This window comes from Pseudophryne corroboree, chromosome 2 (assembly GCF_028390025.1).
Source record: "Pseudophryne corroboree isolate aPseCor3 chromosome 2, aPseCor3.hap2, whole genome shotgun sequence".
In the NCBI taxonomy this organism is placed as follows: domain Eukaryota; kingdom Metazoa; phylum Chordata; class Amphibia; order Anura; family Myobatrachidae; genus Pseudophryne; species Pseudophryne corroboree.
The window spans coordinates 676,816,033-676,835,518 of NC_086445.1; the positions used below are offsets into that span (position 1 = coordinate 676,816,033).

At 48.7% G+C, this 19,486-nt stretch overlaps 1 protein-coding gene across 2 annotated transcripts in view; it reads left to right on the top strand.

The window, feature by feature from the left end:
• MFSD4A (major facilitator superfamily domain containing 4A) overlaps positions 1-19,486 on the top strand; it is a 314,229-nt gene that overhangs the window by 158,935 nt on the left and 135,808 nt on the right. For both annotated transcript variants that reach the window (XM_063955141.1, XM_063955140.1), the window contains one exon: positions 5,468-5,666. In XM_063955141.1, coding sequence (XP_063811211.1) covers positions 5,468-5,666 — 199 coding nt within the window. The remainder of the gene's footprint in view (positions 1-5,467; positions 5,667-19,486) is intronic.

Sequence of the window (19,486 nt, forward strand, 5' to 3'; positions counted from 1 at the left end):
TGCCAAGGCCAACAACATGACCACTTTCCAGTGTGATTTAAGGAACTGTAACACCACGTAAAGGTCCCACGGTGCCACTGGGGACACAAAAGGAGGTTGGATGTGCAGCACTCCCTTTACAAAAGTCTGGACGTCTGGGAGAGAAGCCAATTCCTTCTGAAAGAAAATAGATAAGGCCGAAATCTGCACCTTAATGGAGCCTAACTCTGTAGAAAATGGAGAAAACGACCCAGCTGAAAATCTTCCATAGGAGCATTCTTGGCTTCACACCAAAATACATATTTCCTCCAGATACGGTGATAACGCTTCGCCGTTACCTCCTTCCTAGCTTTGATTAGAGTAGGGATGACTTCCCCCGGAATACCTTTCCTAGCTAGGATTTGGTGTTCAACCGCCATGCCGTCAAACGTAACCGCGTTAAGTCTTGGAACACCCAGGGCCCCTGTTGCAACAGGTCCTCCCTGGGAGGAAGAGGCCACGGATCTTCTGTGATCATTTTCTGAAGATCTGAATACCAGGCCCTTCGAGGCCAATCTGGAACAATGAGTATTGTCTGCACTCTTGTTCGTCTTATGATTCTCAATATTTTTGAGTTAAGTGGAAGTGGAGGGAACACATAGACCGACTGAAACACCCATGGTGTCACCAGGGCGTCCACCGCCACTGCCTGAGGGTCCCTCGACTTGGAACAATACATCCAAAGCTTTCTGTTGAGGCGTGACGCCATCATGTCTATTTGAGGAAGTCCCCAACGACTTGTTACCTTTGCAAAGACCTCTTGATGAAGTCCCCACTCTCCTAGATGTAGATCGTGTCTGCTGAGGAAGTCTGCTTCCCAGTTGTCTACTCCCAGAATGAAGACCGCTGACAGAGCGCTTACATGATTTTCCGCCCAGCGAAGAATCCTGGTGGCTTCTGCCATTGTTGCTCTGCTCTTTGTCACGCCCTGGCGGTTCACATGCGACACGGCTGTGACGTCTGACTGGATCAGAACGGGTAGGTTGAGAAGAAGCTTCTCCGCCTTTTGCAGGCCGTTGTATATGGCCCTTAATTCCAGCACATTGATGTGTAGACAAGCCTCCTGGCTTGACCACATTCCCTATAAATTTTTTCCTTGTGAGGCTTGCGTCCGTGGTCACAAGAACCCAATCTTGAATGCCGAACCTGCGACCCTCTAGAAGGTGAGCACTCTGGAGCCACCACAAGAGATAGACCCTGGCCCTGGGGGACAGGCTTATCCTCCGATGCATTTGTAGATGGGACTCTGACCACTTGTCCAGAAGGTCCCACTGAAAAGTTCTTGCATGGAACCTGTCGAACGGAATGGCCTCGTAGGCCGCCACCATCTTTCCCAATACTCGAGTGCATTGATGAACCGACACTCTTTTTGGTTTCAGCAGGTCCTTGACCATGTTCTGGAGTTCCTGGGCTTTTTCCATTGGGAGAAAAACCCTCTTGTTTTCCGTGTCCAGAACCATGCCCAAAAATGACAGCCGAGTTGTCGGAACCAACTGCGACTTTGGTAGATTTAGAATCCAGCCGTGTTGTTGTAGTACTCTCAGGGAGAGAGACACGCTTTTTAGTAGCTGATCTCTTGATCTTGCCTTTGTCAGGAGATCGTCCAAGTATGGGATAATTGTGACCCCCTGCTTGCGCAGGAGCACCATCATTTCCGCCATTACCTTGGTGAAAATTCTCGGGGCCATGGAAAGCCCAAATGGCAACGTCTGAAACTGGTAATGACAATCCTGTACAGCGAATCTCAGGTACGCCTGATGAGGCGGATATATGGGGACATGAAGGTATGCATCCTTAATGTCTAGTGACACCATAATATCCCCCCCTTCCAGGCTGGAGATCACTGCCCGGAGAGATTTCCTCTTGAATTTGAACCTTTGAACCTTTTCAAATATAGGTTTAGGGATTTTAGATTCAGAATTGGTCTGACCGAGCCATCCGGCTTCGGGACCACAAATAGGGTTGAATAAAACCCTTTCCCCTGTTGCACTAGGGGAACCTTGATAATCACCTGCTGTTGACACAGCTTTTGAATGGCAGCTGAAACTATTTCCCTCTCTGGGGGAGAAGCTGGCAGGGCCGATTTGAAAAATCGGTGTGGAGGCACATCTTCGAACTCCAGTTTGTAGCCTTGGGATACAATTTCGACCACCCAAGGATCCAAATCCGACTGAACCCAGACTTGGCGGAAGAGTCGAAGACGTGCCCCCACCGGTGCAGACTCCCGTAGTGGAGCCCCGGCGTCATGCGGTGGATTTTGTAGAGGCCGGGGAGGATTTTTGTTCCTGGGAACTAGCCGTAGCTGGTGTTCTTTTCCCTCTACCTCTACCTCTGGCGAGGAAGGAAGAGCCACAACCCTTTCTGAACTTATGCGACCGAAAGGACTGCATCTGGTATTGAGGTGTTTTCTTTTGCTGTGGGGGAACGTAAGGCAAAAAAGAAGACTTACCCGCGGTAGCTGTGGAAACTAGGTCCGCGAGGCCCTCCCCAAATAAAACTTCACCTTTGTAAGGCAAAGCCTCCATATGTCTCTTTGAATCTGCATCACCTGTCCATTGACGGGTCCACAGGGACCTTCTAGCAGAAACTGCCATGGCATTGGCTCTTGAACCCAGCAGCCCAATATCTCTCACAGCCTCTCTCATATATAACGCTGCGTCCTTGATGTGACCTAAGGTCAACAAAACACTATCTTTATCTAGGGTGTCAATGTCAGATGACAAGTTATCTGCCCACGCTGCAATTGCGCTACCCACCCATGCCGACGCTACTGCAGGTCTGAGCAGGGCTCCCGTAGTCGCATAAATTGATTTTAAGGTAGTTTCCTGCCTGCGATCCGCAGGATCCTTTAGGGTCGCCGTGTCCGGGGACGGTAGTGCCACCTTTTTGGACAAGCGCGTCAAGGCCTTGTCCACAATGGGCGAGGATTCCCACCGTAACCTGTCCTTTGAGGGGAAAGGATACGCCATAATAATTCTCTTGGGAACCTGCAGTCTCTTGTCTGGAGTTTCCCAAGCCTTTTCAAATAAAGCGTTAAGCTCATGAGATGGGGGAAACGTTACCTCAGGTTTCTTTTCCTTAAACATGCAGACCCTCGTGTCAGGGACAGAGGGGTCCACTGTGATATGCAAAACATCTTTTATTGCAATAATCATATATTTAATACTCTTGACCACTCTTGGGTGCAACCTTGCATCATCATAGTCTACACTGGAGTCAGAATCCGTGTCGGTATGAGTATCTGCTATCTGGGAAAAGGGACGTTTATGGGACCCTGAAGGGTCTTGTGACACAGTCAAAGCCATGGATTGACTCCCTGCTTTGTCCTTGGACTCTGCTTTGTCCAATCTCTTATGTAATAAAGCCACATTAGCATTTAAAACATTCCACATGTCCAACCAATCAGGTGTCGGCTGTGCCGACGGACACACCACCACCATCTGCTCTGCATCCTCCCTAGACGAGCCTTTCCGCTTCAGACATGTCGACACACACGTACTGACACCCCCACACACACTGGGATATATGAATATGGGGACAGACCCACAATAAGGCCCTTTGGAGAGACAGAGAGAGAGTATGCCAGCACACACCCAGCGCCACTAGATACTGAAACAAAGTCCCAGCCTGTACAGCGCTTTATATACACAATTAGCACCAAATAAATGTGCCCCCCCCCCCCCCCTCGGTTTTGCCCCCTGATACTTGTTCAGCAGGGGATAGTCCGGGAGCAGCTTCTCTGCAGCTTGCTGTGGAGAATATGGCGCTGGTTAGTGCTGGAGGATCAAGCCCCGCCCCCTCGATGGCGGGCTTCGGTCCCGCTATTTTTCTTTATACTGGCAGGGGATTTATTATATACTGCCTCCGCAGTATCTATATACTTGTGCCAGGCTTATGTGAGGTAAAAATTGCTGCCCAGGGCGCCCCCCCTGCGCCCTGCACCCTTGCTGTGCCTGTGTGTGTTGTGGGAGCAATGGCGCGCAGCGTGACTGCTGCGCAGTACCTCATGAAGATCCAAAGATCTGGCGCCTTTGAAGTCTTCATGCTTCCTATACTTACCCGGCTTCTATCTTCCGGCTCTTTGAGGAGGACGGCGGCGCGGCTCTGGGACGAACAGCAAGGACGACACCTGTGTTCCGACCCTCTGGAGCTAATGGTGTCCAGTAGCCTAAGAAGCAGAGCCCATTAGTCCAGGAAAGTGGGTCTGCTTCTCTCCCCTCAGCCCCACGAAGCAGGGAGCCTGTTGTCCAGCAGTGCTCCCTGAAAATAAAAAACCTAACAAAAGTCTTTTCAGAGAAACTCAGTAGAGCTCCCCTGTAGTGCATCCAGTCTCCTCTGGGCACAGGATCTAACTGAGGTCTGGAGGAGGGGCATAGAGGGAGGAGCCAGTTCACACCCATCTAAAGTCTTAGAGTGCCCATGTCTCCTGCGGAGACCATCTATACCCCATGGTCCTTATGGAGTCCCCAGCATCCTCTAGGACGTAAGCTGAAATTGTGACAGCAGGGAGAGAGAGTGACGACAGGGAGAGAGAGAGTGACAACAGGGAGAGAGAGTAACGACGGGGAGAGAGAGTAATGTAATGATGGAGAGAGAATAATGACAGTGACAGCAGGGAGAGAGAGATTGACGACAGTGATACTAGGGAGAGAGAGAGAGAGTGACTACAGTGACAGCAGGGAGAGAGAGAGTGACGACAGTGACAGCAGGGAGAGAGTGACAGTAGGGACAGGGACAGTAATGACAGGGAGAGAGGGTGATAGCAGAGGAACATTACCTGACTCATTTGTTGCGGGTGAGCGGCTGGTGGCTGGCAGCGGTGGGCGGCGGTGAGCGGCTGGCGGCTGTGAGCTAGTACCGCGCTCGACACAGCCGCCGGCAGCCGAACAGGGACGGGAGCAACATCAGTGATCGCGTTGAGCAAAAAAAATTGTGAGTCCCTGGGACCCCTCACTATAGAAAATTGGGGTCACACTTCACCATTTCTGGGTCCCATAACATATTATTGGTGTGTGTGTGTGTGTGGGGGAGAGGGGGTCATGCAGATGTTGGGGCAGTGCTGAGGATAGGGTGGGGGTAAGAGTAGATAGCAGCTGGGGCAGTACTGGCCGCGCACGAAGTCCAGCCGGTACTCAAAACGGTAAAATACTGAACATGTGCAGCAGGATGGCCACTTCCCTCGCCTCCTGCTGCACTTTCATTTACTCATTTCCGGGTCAGTGGAAGAAGTGGCGGTATACCATACCGCCGTATACCGCCCCACTTCGACCACTGGTTAAAACTAAAATGAACATGTATGGTTATTGTATACTAAAATCATTAGTAATCTTTTTTTTTTTGGTTTGATTTTTTATTGTTTTTAATAATATGTTATGATTGTGCAACTGCCATATATAATACAACAATATTTGCTACTTTTTAAGACTTCTATTATTGTTACTGTCTGCAGGTTGAAGGTGTGTTTGTTTATCCTCTTCGTGTCTTCTCTGATCATCTCCTTGGTCTTTGTTATCATTCCATTTTGCCGACATGTTGGCCTCCTTGCACTAGTGATGGCAGTAGCTGGACTAGCCATGGGATCCATTGATACAATCTCAAATATGCAGCTGGTAAAAATCTATAAGCAGGACTCAGCAGTTTTCTTACAGGTAAGAGTGGTGCTGAACTTCCAGAGACAGTAATAAATGCAAACAAGAAAATATATTATATGTTTTCTCATTGACTGATGCTGCCAGTACTGTGATAGGAACTAATGTGGTTATTCAGGTTTGTTAGCAAACCAAAAAAGTTAGCAATTGGGCAAACCATGTTGCACTGCAGGTGGGATAGATGTAACATATGCAGAGAGATTTAGATTTGGGTGGGTTATATTGTTTCTGTGCATGTTAACTGCTGTCTGCTTAATTTTTATATTGCAATTTATATTTCAGTTTGAACATACCCCACCCAAATCTAAATTTATCTACACATGTTACATCTGCTCCACCTGTAGTGCAACCTGGTTTTGCCCAATTGCTAACTTTTTTGGTTTGCTAACAAACCTGAATAACCCCTAAATCTTCTGCCTTCACTTGGGAATGTGAAAGAAAGTAGAGTTGATTCTGCACAGTATCAATCAAAATTTAATTTCATGGGAAAATTTGAAAGTAACATGATTGGGACCAACATATGTATAATGCATCCTTTTTTCAAGGCAATAACTATGGTTGGTGGTACACCCTAGAGTCAAAGAAACTATGTATATGTACAGAGAGAAAAGAGGACTCTTGTGTTGGGGCACTCTTGAATAAATTGTGTGAATATAAAATATTGAAACTTTACTGATATGCATTAAAAACTTTTCCTAGTGATGACCGTCCCATTTATCTGTTAGATGCGGCGGTCCGCGGTGCCGCTCAGACTGCTTCCGAGTGACGCTCACGGCCGCCGCACCTCCCTCGCTGCCCACCCGGCGCCTAGCAACGCCAGGACGCTGTGCGTACTGTAGCCGCTGGGTCCCTGGCAACGCTAGGACGCCGGGCGTCCAGAGCCGCCGGGTCCATGGCAACGGGGACGCCATTGGCGGACTGCGTTCCCCGTTGCCAGATTAAACTTGATTAGTTGTTCGTGCAGCAGGGCAGCTGCACGACAACTATTATTTAGGGTCTGGGGGCTGGTCTTGCTGGCCCTCCTGTCATTGGCCAGCCGGGTCTTTTTATGGGAGCCAGCACATTGCAGCCTCGCCGGTGATAGCTTCCTGTATGCTGTTCCTGCCTCGCAAAGTTAGTTCCTAGTCTGCTGTTAGCTGGTCGATCCTGCTCCCTGTGGTCCTGAGTCCTGGAGTTCTTAAGCCGGTCCTGGGAATCCTTCCAGTCCGAGTGAACCTGTTGCTGTCATCTTGGGGTTCTCTCCCGGGTTCGTGAGTAGCGGCATCTGCCGCGCGTCGCAGCCTAGGCCGCTTAGTCCTTGTGTTTGTTTTGTACTGGTGTTTTTGCGGAGGTTTCCGCTCTCACTGTCCTCCCCGGTACACGACGGTGCCGTGTGGGGTGTGGACAGTGGTATCTTTTGTTGTTCTTTTCCTTTGGCGGCGTGCCGCACATATATGTAATTTTAGGGTTGTTAGTAGGTCCCCTTGTTATTATCCTGTCTCGGTTCACGTCTTGTCTCACACTAAGACCTGGGGGCATCGGAGTTGGGCAGACCTAATCCGCCCTTCAAACGCGGCTGCCGTGGGCCCAAGAAACCATAGTCACGCAGGTGTGAACTGACCACACGGGTGAAACAATGGAGGTAGGCTGCTAGGGGCTATTCCCATACCTTACCTTAATTCAGCGTCACGTTCCGGTGCTCTGGACTCACTACACGACATCTCTCTTGTTCTGAGCACCGGGAACGTAACATTATCACCGGCCCCCCCCTTTCAAAAAAAAAAAAGAATAAAGAGTTATTTGTATTTGGTTGTCCTTGAAATTCGGCCTCATGAATCCGGCAGTATTAGGACCGAATCCCAGCCAGCTTTTGGCCAATCAGATTCAGGAACTCACTCAGATGGTTCAGGATCTTACTCTTCGGGTGAGATCACAGGAAGATCTTTTGCGAGCCTCCCCGAGTAGGATTCCTGAACCAAAGATGCATCTTCCTGACCGTTTTTCGGGTAACCAAAAGGATTTTTTTAATTTTAAGGAAGCTTGTAAACTTTATTTTCGTTTAAGGCCCCGATCCTCTGGTACTGAGTCTCAACGGGTCGGGATTGTGATGTCTTTACTACAAGGCGATCCACAAACCTGGGCTTTTGGGCTAAAAGCCGATGACGCAGCCTTGCTATCTGTAGATGCCTTTTTTAAGTCTTTAGGCCTTTTGCATGACGACCCTGATAGGGAAGCGTCGGCTGAGACCACCTGCGTGCACTTAAACAGGGGAAAAATCCCGCAGAGGCGTATTGTACCGAATTTCGCCGTTAGTCGAACAACTGTGGCTGGAACAATCCGGCCCTGCGCAGTCAGTTTCGCCTCGGTTTGTCCGAAGTTATCAAAGACAGTCTCCTTCAGTACCCCGCTCCAGAGACTTAGATAAACTCATGGAGCTTGCTATTAAAATTGATCGTCGTCTCCGAGAGCGGAGGGCTGAAAGGGGAGCTAATTTCAGGCCCAGTCCATGTGTGTATACTTTCCCTGAGGACGTAGAGGAGCCCATGCAAATGGGTCTCTCCCGGCTGTCCCCAGAGGAAAGAGCCAGAAGGCTAAATTCTGGGCTCTGTCTGTATTGTAGTGGCAAGGGACATGTTGCGCGTAATTGCCCAAATAAACAAGGAAACGCTCTGACCAAGTGAATTGTGAGGGGGTTCACTTGGGTCTGCAATTAATCTCCTCTAACAATTCCTTATTAATTCCTGTAAAAATTTCCTTTGGTAGTCTCACTTCGTTGGTGTCTGCCTTCGTTGACAGGAAATTTTATGGATCTTGTTTGGGCTCAGACTTTGGGCATTCCGCATATACCTTTGGATAAACGTATCACCATGCACGGCCTGGACGGTGGTCCACTTTCTAATGGGGTAATTACTCACCGCACACCTCCAGTACAACTGACTGTGGGGGCCCTACATTCGGAGAAAATCGAGTTCTATCTTACCCATTGTCCGGCTGTTCCCATTGTCTTAGGTCACCCCTGGCTTGCCTTTCATAATCCCACCATAGATTGGCAGTCTGGGGAGATTTCCCGATGGGATTCCTTTTGTGTTGAGGAGTGTATTTCGCGTCCAGTCCGGGTCGCCGCTGTCATTCCAGAACTTATTCCTTTGCAATATCGAGATGTTTTTTCTAAAGGTAATGCGGATATTCTGCCTCCTCATCGGTCCTATGACTGCGCCATTGACCTAATTCCCGGTGCCTCTCTGCCGAAAGGGAGACTATATGCCCTGTCTGGCCCGGAAACTACGGCAATGGATGATTATGTACAGGAGAGCTTGAAGAAGGGCTTTATTAGGCCCTCAAAATCTCCATTGAGCGCAGGATTCTTTTTTGTTGAGAAAAAAGATGGGTCGCTCAGACCATGTATTGATTATCGGGCGTTGAATAAAATTTCTGTAAAAAATTCCTACCCCTTGCCACTGATTTTGGTACTATTTGATCAGCTCCGTACTGCCGTTATCTTTTCCAAAATCGATCTTAGAGGGGCTTACAACCTCATCCAAATAAAATCTGGGGATGAGTGGAAGATGGCTTTCAGCACACAGTCGGGGCATTATGAATACCTGGTAATGCCGTTTGGTCTGTCTAATGCTCCTGCTGTATTTCAGGATCTCATTAACGATGTCCTTCGCGAATTTCTAGGAAAGTTCGTAGTCGTTTATTTAGACGACATTTTGATTTACTCCGAGTCCTCTGAACAACATATTACCCATGTGCGATTGGTCCTTCAGAGGTTACGGGAAAATAATTTGTACGCCAAACTGGAGAAATGTGATTTCCACATCACAGAAGTGTCTTTCCTGGGGTATATTATTTCTCCAAAGGGGTTTTTCATGGAACTAAAAAACTCCAGGCAATCCTAAATTGGTCACAACCCACGAACTTAAAGGCAATCCAGCGCTTTTTAGGGTTTGCAAATTATTATAGGCGTTTTATTCATACCTTCTCAGATTTGGTTGCTCCTATTGTGGCGTTGACTAAAAAAGGAGCGGACCCTTCCAATTGGTCGCCTCAAGCCAAGTCTGCCTTCCTGGCCCCGAAACAGGCCTTAGTCTCAGTTTCAATACTCAGACACCCTAACCCGGATCTCCCCTTTATTGTCGAGGTAGATGCCTCAGAGGTTTGAGTGGGGGGCTATACTTTCTCAGGAAGACCCGGAGTCTCGGGAATTACACCCATGTGCCTTCATGTCCAGAAAATTCTCCTCCGCAGAATCCAACTATGATGTTGGTAATCGAGAATTGTTGGCAGTTAAATGGGCTTTCGAGGAGTGGAGGCACTGGCTGGAAGGAGCAAAGCATACCATTACTGTGTTCACTGACCACAAGAACCTGCAGTATATTGAGTCAGCTAAACGGCTTAATGCTCGACAGGCACGTTGGGCGCTGTTTTTTACTCGATTCAGGTTTATTATCACCTTCAGGCCCGGTTCCAAGAATACGAAGGCCGATGCCCTGTCACGTTGTTTTCTTCCGGTTCACAATAACCACCCGGCTACTACCCCCATAGTCTCATCGTCTGTCATCCGGGCTGGCCTCACACAGGATTTATTTACACAGCTAGTCCAGCTTCAGCAGCAGGCTCCCAATGTCACTCCTGCGGATCGTCTCTTCGTCCCCGAATTTCTGAGAGGCACTGTTCTAGCTGAGTTTCATGATAATAAGGTTTCTGGTCATCCGGGTATCACTAAAACCTTGGAGTTAATCTCTCGCTCAGTGTGGTGGCCTAATCTTTCTAAAGACGTAAGGGAATTTGTCCGTTCCTGTCAGGTTTGTGCTCAGCACAAGGTATCCCGATCGTTGCCAGTCGGGCAACTCATGCCTCTAGCCATTCCTCTCAGGCCATGGTCACATATTTCCATGGATTTTGTGGTGGACCTTCCTCTTTCAGCTGGATTCCGGGTCATTTGGGTGGTAGTAGACCGTTTTAGTAAGATGGCCCACTTCATTGCTCTTCCCCGATTACCCTCTGCTCAAGTGTTGGCAGTTTTGTTTTTCCGCCATGTCTTCAGGCTCCATGGTTTACCCATGGATATTGTCTCTGATCGGGGACCACAATTCATTGCCCGTTTCTGGAAAGGTTTTGTGCCTCATTAAATATGAAACTCTCTTTAACATCTGGGTACCATCCACAGTCTAAGGGACAAACTGAACGTGTTAATCAGTCATTAAAACAGTATTTACGGCTTTATTCGGCCAAACTTCAGAATGATTGGTCTGAATTTCTTCCTTTGGCAGAGTTTGCCTATAATAACTCTTGTCATTCTTCCACCAAGGAGTCTCCATTCTTTTCGGTCCTGGGCTTTCATCCTAGAGCCAATTCTTTTTACCCTCATTTTCCAGTCTCTTCGTTGACCTTAACTTCCCGTCTCAGAATGATTTGGAAAAAGGTGCACCTTGCCAGATCCCGTCCGATCTTGGAAGCAATACAGTGTTGGGCCTTGCCAGTGCCTATTTGGAAGTCCACCATGGAATACATGGTGCTGTAGAATCAATAGGGACCCATCGCATGGTCATTTCCCATGCTAGGTGTTAGGACTAATTCTGTTTATTTGGCGAGCTATTATTATTATTAACAGCTGGTTCTTTGGGCACATCTACACATTACATCATAACATTGTAAATTTTCTGTGCCATTCTCAGTGTATTAATTCTAACTTACACCTTCCTTTCATTGAACTCTCATCACAGAAGACTCCCCATTTTCCCCTGCGCTGGTTTACATCATCAGGGGTCATGGAGGAAATTCCAGAGTGAAAGCAGATTCAATCTGTCTTCCTTCTCCCGGAAGCCTGTTCCCACATTTTGGCACTCTCAAACAGCCGTTCACTACTTCAGGTACACGGCTGGTAAGTAGAAGCCATAGGGGACAGTAGGCACCCAGGGAATTCATCACCTCTCCCCTTTCTTTAATTTTTTTCCCCTACCTAATACTTTGTAAAGGTATCAAGACACAACAGTGTATTTACGGATATCATCACTACAACACACATTTTCCTTTACCGGGTATATGGTGAGTGTGAGAAATTTATCATTTGATCAATGCAGATCAGTATAAGTCATTTGTACCTTATTGAATATACACTGCTCAAAAAAATAAAGGGAACACTAAAATATCCTAGATCTGAATGAATGAAATATTCTTATTAAATACTTTGTTCTTTACATAGTTGAATGTGCTGACAACAAAATCACACAAAAATTATCAATGGAAATCAAATTTATTAACCCATGGAGGTCTGGATTTGGAGTCACCCTCAAAATTAAAGTGGAAAAACACACTACAGGCTGATCCAACTTTGATGTAATGTCCTTAAAACAAGTCAAAATGATGCTCAGTAGTGTGTGTGGCCTCCACGTGCCTGTATGACCTCCCTACAACGCCTGGGCATGCTCCTGATGAGGTGGTGGATGGTCTCCTGAGGGATCTCCTCCCAGACCTGGACTAAAGCATCCGCCAACTCTGTGGTGCAACGTGGCGTTGGTGGATGGAGCGAGACATGATGTCCCAGATGTGCTCAATTTGATTCAGGTCTGGGGAACGGGCGGGCCAGTCCATAGCATCAATGCCTTCGTCTTGCAGGAACTGCTGACACACTCCAGCCACATGAAGTCTAGCATTGTCTTGCATGAGGAGGAACCCAGGGCCAACCGCACCAGCATATGGTCTCACAAGGGGTCTGAGGATCTCATCTCGGTACCTAATGGCAGTCAGGCTACCTCTGGCGAGCACATGGAGGGCTGTGCGGCCCCCCAAAGAAATGCCACCCCACACCATTACTGACCCACTGCCAAACCGGTCATGCTGGAGGATGTTGCAGGCAGCAGAACGTTCTCCTTGGCATCTCCAGACTCTGTCACGTCTGACACATGTTCTCAGTGAGAACCTGCTTTCATCTGTGAAGAGCACAGGGCGCCAGTGGCGAATTTGCCAATCTTGGTGTTCTCTGGCAAATGCCAAACGTCCTGCACGGTGTTGGGCTGTAAGCACGGGTCTGGGACTCCAGGTCGACAACAAAAAGGTCGACACACCTTAGGTCGACGCCAATTGGTCGACGCACCTTAGGTCGGCATGGACAAAAGGTCGACAGGAACAAGGTCGACATGGAATAAGGTCGACATGAGTTTTTTATGTTTTTTTGGTGTCGTTTTCTTCGTAGAGTGACCGGGAACCCCAGTTAGTGCACCGCTTCCCCTCGCATGGCTCGCTTCACTCGACATGCTTCGGGCATGGTGCCTTCGCTTCGCTCGGCACAGATTACCGTTCCAATCGTAGTCCACGTGGATCGTTCAGTATGAAAAGGTTCCAAAAAAGAAAAAAATTGCGAAAAACTCATGTCGACCTTTTTCCATGTCGACCTTTTGTCCATGTCGACCTAAGGTGTGTCGACCAATTGGCGTCGGCCTAAGGTGTGTCGACCTTTTTGTTGTCGACCTGGAGTCCGGATACCGTAAGCACAACCCCTACCTGTGGACGTCCGGCCCTCATACCACCCTCATGGAGTCTGTTTCTTATCGTTTGAGTAGACACATGCACATTTGTGGCTTGCTGGATTTCATTTTGCAGGGCTCTGGCAGTGCTCCTCCTGTTCCTCCTTGCACAAAGGCGGAGGTAGCGGTCCTGCTGCTGGTTTGTTGCCCTCCTACGGCCTCCTCCACGTCTCCTGATGTACTGGCCTGTCTCCTGGTAGCGCCTCCATGCTCTGGACACTACGCTGACAGACACAGCAAACCTTCTTGCCACAGCTCGCATTGATGTGCCATCCTGGATGAGCTGCACTACCTGAGCCACTTGTGTAGGTTGTAGACTCCGTCTCATGCTACCACTAGAGTGAAAGCACCACCAGCTTTCAAAACTGACCAAAACATCAGCCAGAAAGCATAGGAGCTGAGAAGTGGTCTGTGGTCACCACCTGCAGAACAACTCCTGTATTGGGGGTTTCTTGCTAATTGCCTATAGTTTCCACCTGTAGTCTATTCCATTTGCACAACAGCATGTGAAATTGATTGTCAATCAGTTTGATTTCACAGAAGTGTGATTGACTTGGAGTTACATTGTGTTGTTTAAGTGTTCCCTTTATTTTTTTGAGCAGTGTGTGTGTATATATATATATATAATAAGAATTTACTTACCGATAATTCTATTTCTCGTAGTCCGTAGTGGATGCTGGGGACTCCGTCAGGACCATGGGGATAGCGGCTCCGCAGGAGACAGGGCACAAAAATAAAGCTTTAGGATCAGGTGGTGTGTACTGGCTCCTCCCCCTATGACCCTCCTCCAAGCCTCAGTTAGGATACTGTGCCCGGACGAGCGTACACAATAAGGAAGGATATTGAACCCCGGGTAAGACTCATACCAGCCACACCAATCACACCGTATAACTTGTGATCTGAACCCAGTTAACAGTATGACAAACGTAGGAGCCTCTGAACAGACGGCTCACAACAAATAACAACCCGATTTTTTTGTAACAATAACTATGTACAAGTATTGCAGACAATCCGCACTTGGGATGGGCGCCCAGCATCCACTACGGACTACGAGAAATAGAATTATCGGTAAGTAAATTCTTATTTTCTCTAACGTCCTAAGTGGATGCTGGGGACTCCGTCAGGACCATGGGGATTATACCAAAGCTCCCAAACGGGCGGGAGAGTGCGGATGACTCTGCAGCACCGAATGAGAGAACTCAAGGTCCTCCTCAGCCAGGGTATCAAATTTGTAGAATTTTGCAAACGTATTTGCCCCTGACCAAGTAGCAGCTCGGCAGAGTTGTAATGCCGAGACTCCCCGGGCAGCCGCCCAGGATCAGCCCACTTTCCTTGTGGAATGGGCCTTGACAGATTTAGGTTGTGGCAAGCCTGTCACAGAATGTGCAAGTTGAATTGTGCTACAAATCCAACGAGCAATAGTCTGCTTTGAAGCAGGAGCACCCATCTTGTTGGGTGCATACAATATAAGCAGTGAGTCAGACTTTCTGACTCCCGCCGTTCTTGAAATATATATTTTCAATGCCCGGACCACGTCCAACAACTTGGAATCCTCCAACTCGTTAGTAGCCGCAGGCACCACAATAGGCTGGTTCAGGTGAAACGCTGACACCACCTTAGGCAGAAAATGAGGACGCGTCCGCAGTTCTGCCCTGTCCGAATGGAAAATCAGATATGGGCTCTTATATGATAAAGCCGCCAATTCTGATACTCTCCTGGCTGAAGCCAGGGCCAGTAGCATGGTTACTTTCCATGTGAGATACTTCAGCTCCACCGATTTGAGCGGCTCAAACCAATGGGATTTGAGAAAATCCAAGACTACATTAAGATCCCACGGTGCCACTGGGGGCACAACCGGGGGCTGTATATGTAGTACTCCTTTTACAAAAGTCTGAACTTCAGGAACTGAAGCCAATTCTTTCTGGAAGAAAATCGACAGGGCCGAAATTTGAACCTTAATGGACCCCAATTTGAGGCCCATAGACAATCCTGTTTGCAGGAAATGTAGGAATCGACCCAGTTGAAATTCCTCCGTGGGGGCCTTCCTGGCCTCACACCACGCAACATATTTTCTCCAAATGCGGTGATAATGTTGTGCAGTCACCTCCTTCCTGGCTTTTACCAGTGTAGGAATGACCTCTTCCGGAATGCCTTTTTCCTTTAGAATTCGGCGTTCAACCGCCATGCCGTCAAACGCAGCCGCGGTAAGTCTTGGAATAGACACGGTCCCTGCTGAAGCAGGTCCCGTCTTAGAGGTAGAGGCCACGGATCCTCCGTGAGCATCTCTTGAAGTTCCGGGTACCAAGTTCTTCTTGGCCAATCCGGAGCCACTAGTATCGTTCTTACTCCCTTCTGCCGTATAATTCTCAGTACTTTTGGTATGAGAGGCAGAGGAGGGAACACATACACTGACTGGAACACCCACGGTGTTACCAGAGCGTCCACAGCTATTGCCTGAGGATCTCTTGACCTGGCGCAATACCTGTCCAGTTTTTTGTTGAGGCGGGACGCCATCATATCCACCATTGGTTTTTCCCAACGGTTCACAATCATGTGGAAGACTTCTGGATGAAGTCCCCACTCTCCCGGGTGTAGATCGTGTCTGCTGAGGAAGTCTGCTTCCCAGTTGTCCACTCCCGGAATGAATACTGCTGACAGTGCTATCACATGATCTTCCGCCCAGCGAAGAATCCTTGCAGCTTCTGCCATTGCTGTCCTGCTTCTTGTGCCGCCCTGTCTGTTTACGTGGGCGACTGCCGTGATGTTGTCCGACTGGATCAACACCGGCTGACCCTGAAGCAGGGGTTTTGCCAGACTTAGAGCATTGTAAATCGCTCTTAGCTCCAGTATATTTATGTGAAGAGACATCTCCAGGCTTGACCATACTCCCTGGAAGTTTCTTCCTTGTGTGACCGCTCCCCAGCCTCTCAGACTGGCATCCGTGGTCACCAGGACCCAGTCCTGTATGCCGAATCTGCGGCCCTCTAACAGATGAGCACTCTGCAACCACCACAGAAGAGACACCCTTGTCCGTGGCGATAAGGTTATCCGCTGATGCATCTGCAGATGCGATCCGGACCATTTGTCCAGCAGATCCCACTGAAAAGTTCGTGCGTGGAATCTGCCGAATGGAATCGCTTCGTAAGAAGCCACCATCTTTCCCAGGACTCTTGTGCATTGATGTACAGACACTGTCCCTGGTTTTAGGAGGTTCCTGACAAGTTCGGATAACTCCCTGGCTTTCTCCTCCGGAAGAAACACCTTTTTCTGAACCGTGTCCAGAATCATTCCCAGGAACAGCAGACGTGTTGTCGGGGTCAACTGAGATTTTGGAAAATTCAGAATCCACCCGTGTTGTTGCAGCACTACTTGGGTTAGTGCTACTCCGTCCTCCAGCTGTTCTCTGGACCTTGCCCTTATCAGGAGATCGTCCAAGTAAGGGATAATTAATACGCCTCTTCTTCGCAGAAGAATCATCATTTCGGCCATTACCTTGGTAAAGACCCGAGGTGCCGTGGACAATCCAAACGGCAGCGTCTGAAACTGATAATGACAGTTTTGCACCACGAACCTGAGGTACCCTTGATGTGAAGGGCAAATTGGGACATGCAGGTAAGCATCCTTTATGTCCAGGGACACCATAAAGTCCCCTTCTTCCAGATTCGCTATCACTGCTCTGAGTGACTCCATCTTGAACTTGAATTTCTGTATGTACAGGTTCAAGGATTTCAGATTTAGAATAGGTCTTACCGAGCCGTCCGGCTTCGGTACCACAAATAGCGTGGAGTAATACCCCTTTCCCTGTTGTAGGAGGGGTACCTTGACTATCACCTGCTGAGCAAACAGCTTGTGAATGGCTTCCAATACCGTCTCCCTGTCTGAGGGAGACGTTGGCAAAGCAGACTTTAGGAACCGGCGAGGGGGAGACTTCTCGAATTCCAACCTGTAACCCTGAGATACTACTTGCAGAATCCAGGGGTCCACCTGTGAGCAAGCCCACTGTGCGCTGAAATTCTTGAGTCGACCACCCACCGTTCCTGAGTCCGCTTGTAAGGCCCCAGCGTCATGCTGAGGGCTTTGCAGAACCCTGGGAGGGCTTCTGTTCCTGGGCAGGGGCTGCTTGCTGCCCTCTCTTACCCCTTCCTCTGCCCCTAGGCAGATATGACTGTCCTTTTGTCCGCTTGTTCTTATAGGACCGAAAGGACTGCGGCTGAAAAGACGGTGTCTTTTTCTGTTGGGAGGGGGTCTGAGGTAAAAAGGTGGATTTTCCGGCAGTTGCCGTGGCCACCAGATCCGATAGACCGACGCCAAATAATTCCTCCCCTTTATACGGCAATACTTCCATATGTCGTTTGGAATCCGCATCACCTGACCACTGTCGCGTCCATAAACTCCTTCTGGCAGATATGGACATCGCATTTACTCTCGATGCCAGAGTGCAAATATCTCTCTGCGCATCTCGCATATAAAGGAAAGCATCCTTTAATTGCTCTATAGTCAATAAAATACTGTCCCTATCCAGGGTATCAATATTTTCAGTCAGGGAATCCAACCAGACGACCCCAGCACTGCACATCCAGGCTGAGGCGATGGCCGGTCGCAGTATAACACCAGTATGTGTGTAAATACTTTTTAGGGTAGTTTCCAGTCTCCTATCTGCTGGATCCTTGAGGGCGGCCGTATCCGGAGACGGTAACGCCACTTGTTTTGATAAGCGTGTGAGCGCCTTATCCACCCTAGGGGGTGTTTCCCAGCGCGCCCTAACCTCTGGCGGGAAAGGGTATAATGCTAATAACTTTTTTGAAATTAGCATTTTTCTATCTGGGTTAAACCACGCTTCATCACATACATCATTTAATTCCTCTGATTCAGGAAAAACTACAGGTAGTTTTTTCACCCCCCACATAATACCCCTTTTTGTGGTACTTGCAGCATCAGAGATATGCAAAGCCTCCTTCATTGCCGTGATCATATAACGTGTGGCCCTACTTGAAAATACGTTTGTTTCATCACCATCGACACTAGATTCAGTGTCTGTGTCTGGGTCTGTGTCGACCGACTGAGGTAAAGGGCGCTTTACAGCCCCTGACGGTGTCTGAGACGCCTGGGCAGGTACTAACTGGTTTGCCGGCCGTCTCATGTCGTCAACTGATTTTTGTAATGTGCTGACATTATCACGTAATTCCATAAACAAAGCCATCCATTCCGGTGTCGACTCCCTGGGGGGTGACATCACCATTATCGGCAATTGCTCTGCCTCCACGCCAACATCGTCCTCATACATGTCGACACACACGTACCGACACACAGCAGACACACAGGGAATGCTCTTATCGAAGACAGGACCCCACTAGCCCTTTGGGGAGACAGAGGGAGAGTTTGCCAGCACACACCCAAGCGCTATAATATATATGGGAACAACCTTATATAAGTGTTGTTCCTTATAGCAGCTTAAATATATCCAGTATATCGCCAAAAAATGCCCCCCCTCTCTGTTTTACCCTGTTTCTGTAGTGCAGTGCAGGGGAGAGTCCTGGGAGCCTTCCTCACAGCGGAGCTGAGCAGGAAAATGGCGCTGTGTGCTGAGGAGAATAAGCCCCGCCCCCTATTTCGGCGGGCTTTCCTCCCGTGGATTTAGATAACTGGCATGGGTTAAATACATACATATAGCCTTAATGGCTATATGTGATGTATTCTTTTGCCTTAAGGTAATAAAATATTGCTGCCCAGGGCGCCCCCAGCAGCGCCCTGCACCCTCCGTGACCGCTTGGTGTGAAGTGTGTGACAACAATGGCGCACAGCTGCAGTGCTGTGCGCTACCTTCATGAAGACTGAAAAGCCTTCTGCCGCCTGTTTCCGGACCTTCAATCTTCAGCATCTGTAAGGGGGGTCGGCGGCGCGGCTCCGGGACGAACCCCAGGGTGAGACCTGTGTTCCGACTCCCTCTGGAGCTAATGGTGTCCAGTAGCCTAAGAATCCAATCCATCCTGCACGCAGGTGAGTTGAAATTCTCTCCCCTAAGTCCCTCGATGCAGTGAGCCTGTTGCCAGCAGGACTCACTGAAAATAAAAAACCTAAAAAACTTTTTCTAAGCAGCTCTTTAAGAGAGCCACCTAGATTGCACCCTGCTCGGACGGGCACAAAAACCTAACTGAGGCTTGGAGGAGGGTCATAGGGGGAGGAGCCAGTACACACCACCTGATCCTAAAGCTTTATTTTTGTGCCCTGTCTCCTGCGGAGCCGCTATCCCCATGGTCCTGACGGAGTCCCCAGCATCCACTTAGGACGTTAGAGAAATATATATATATATAT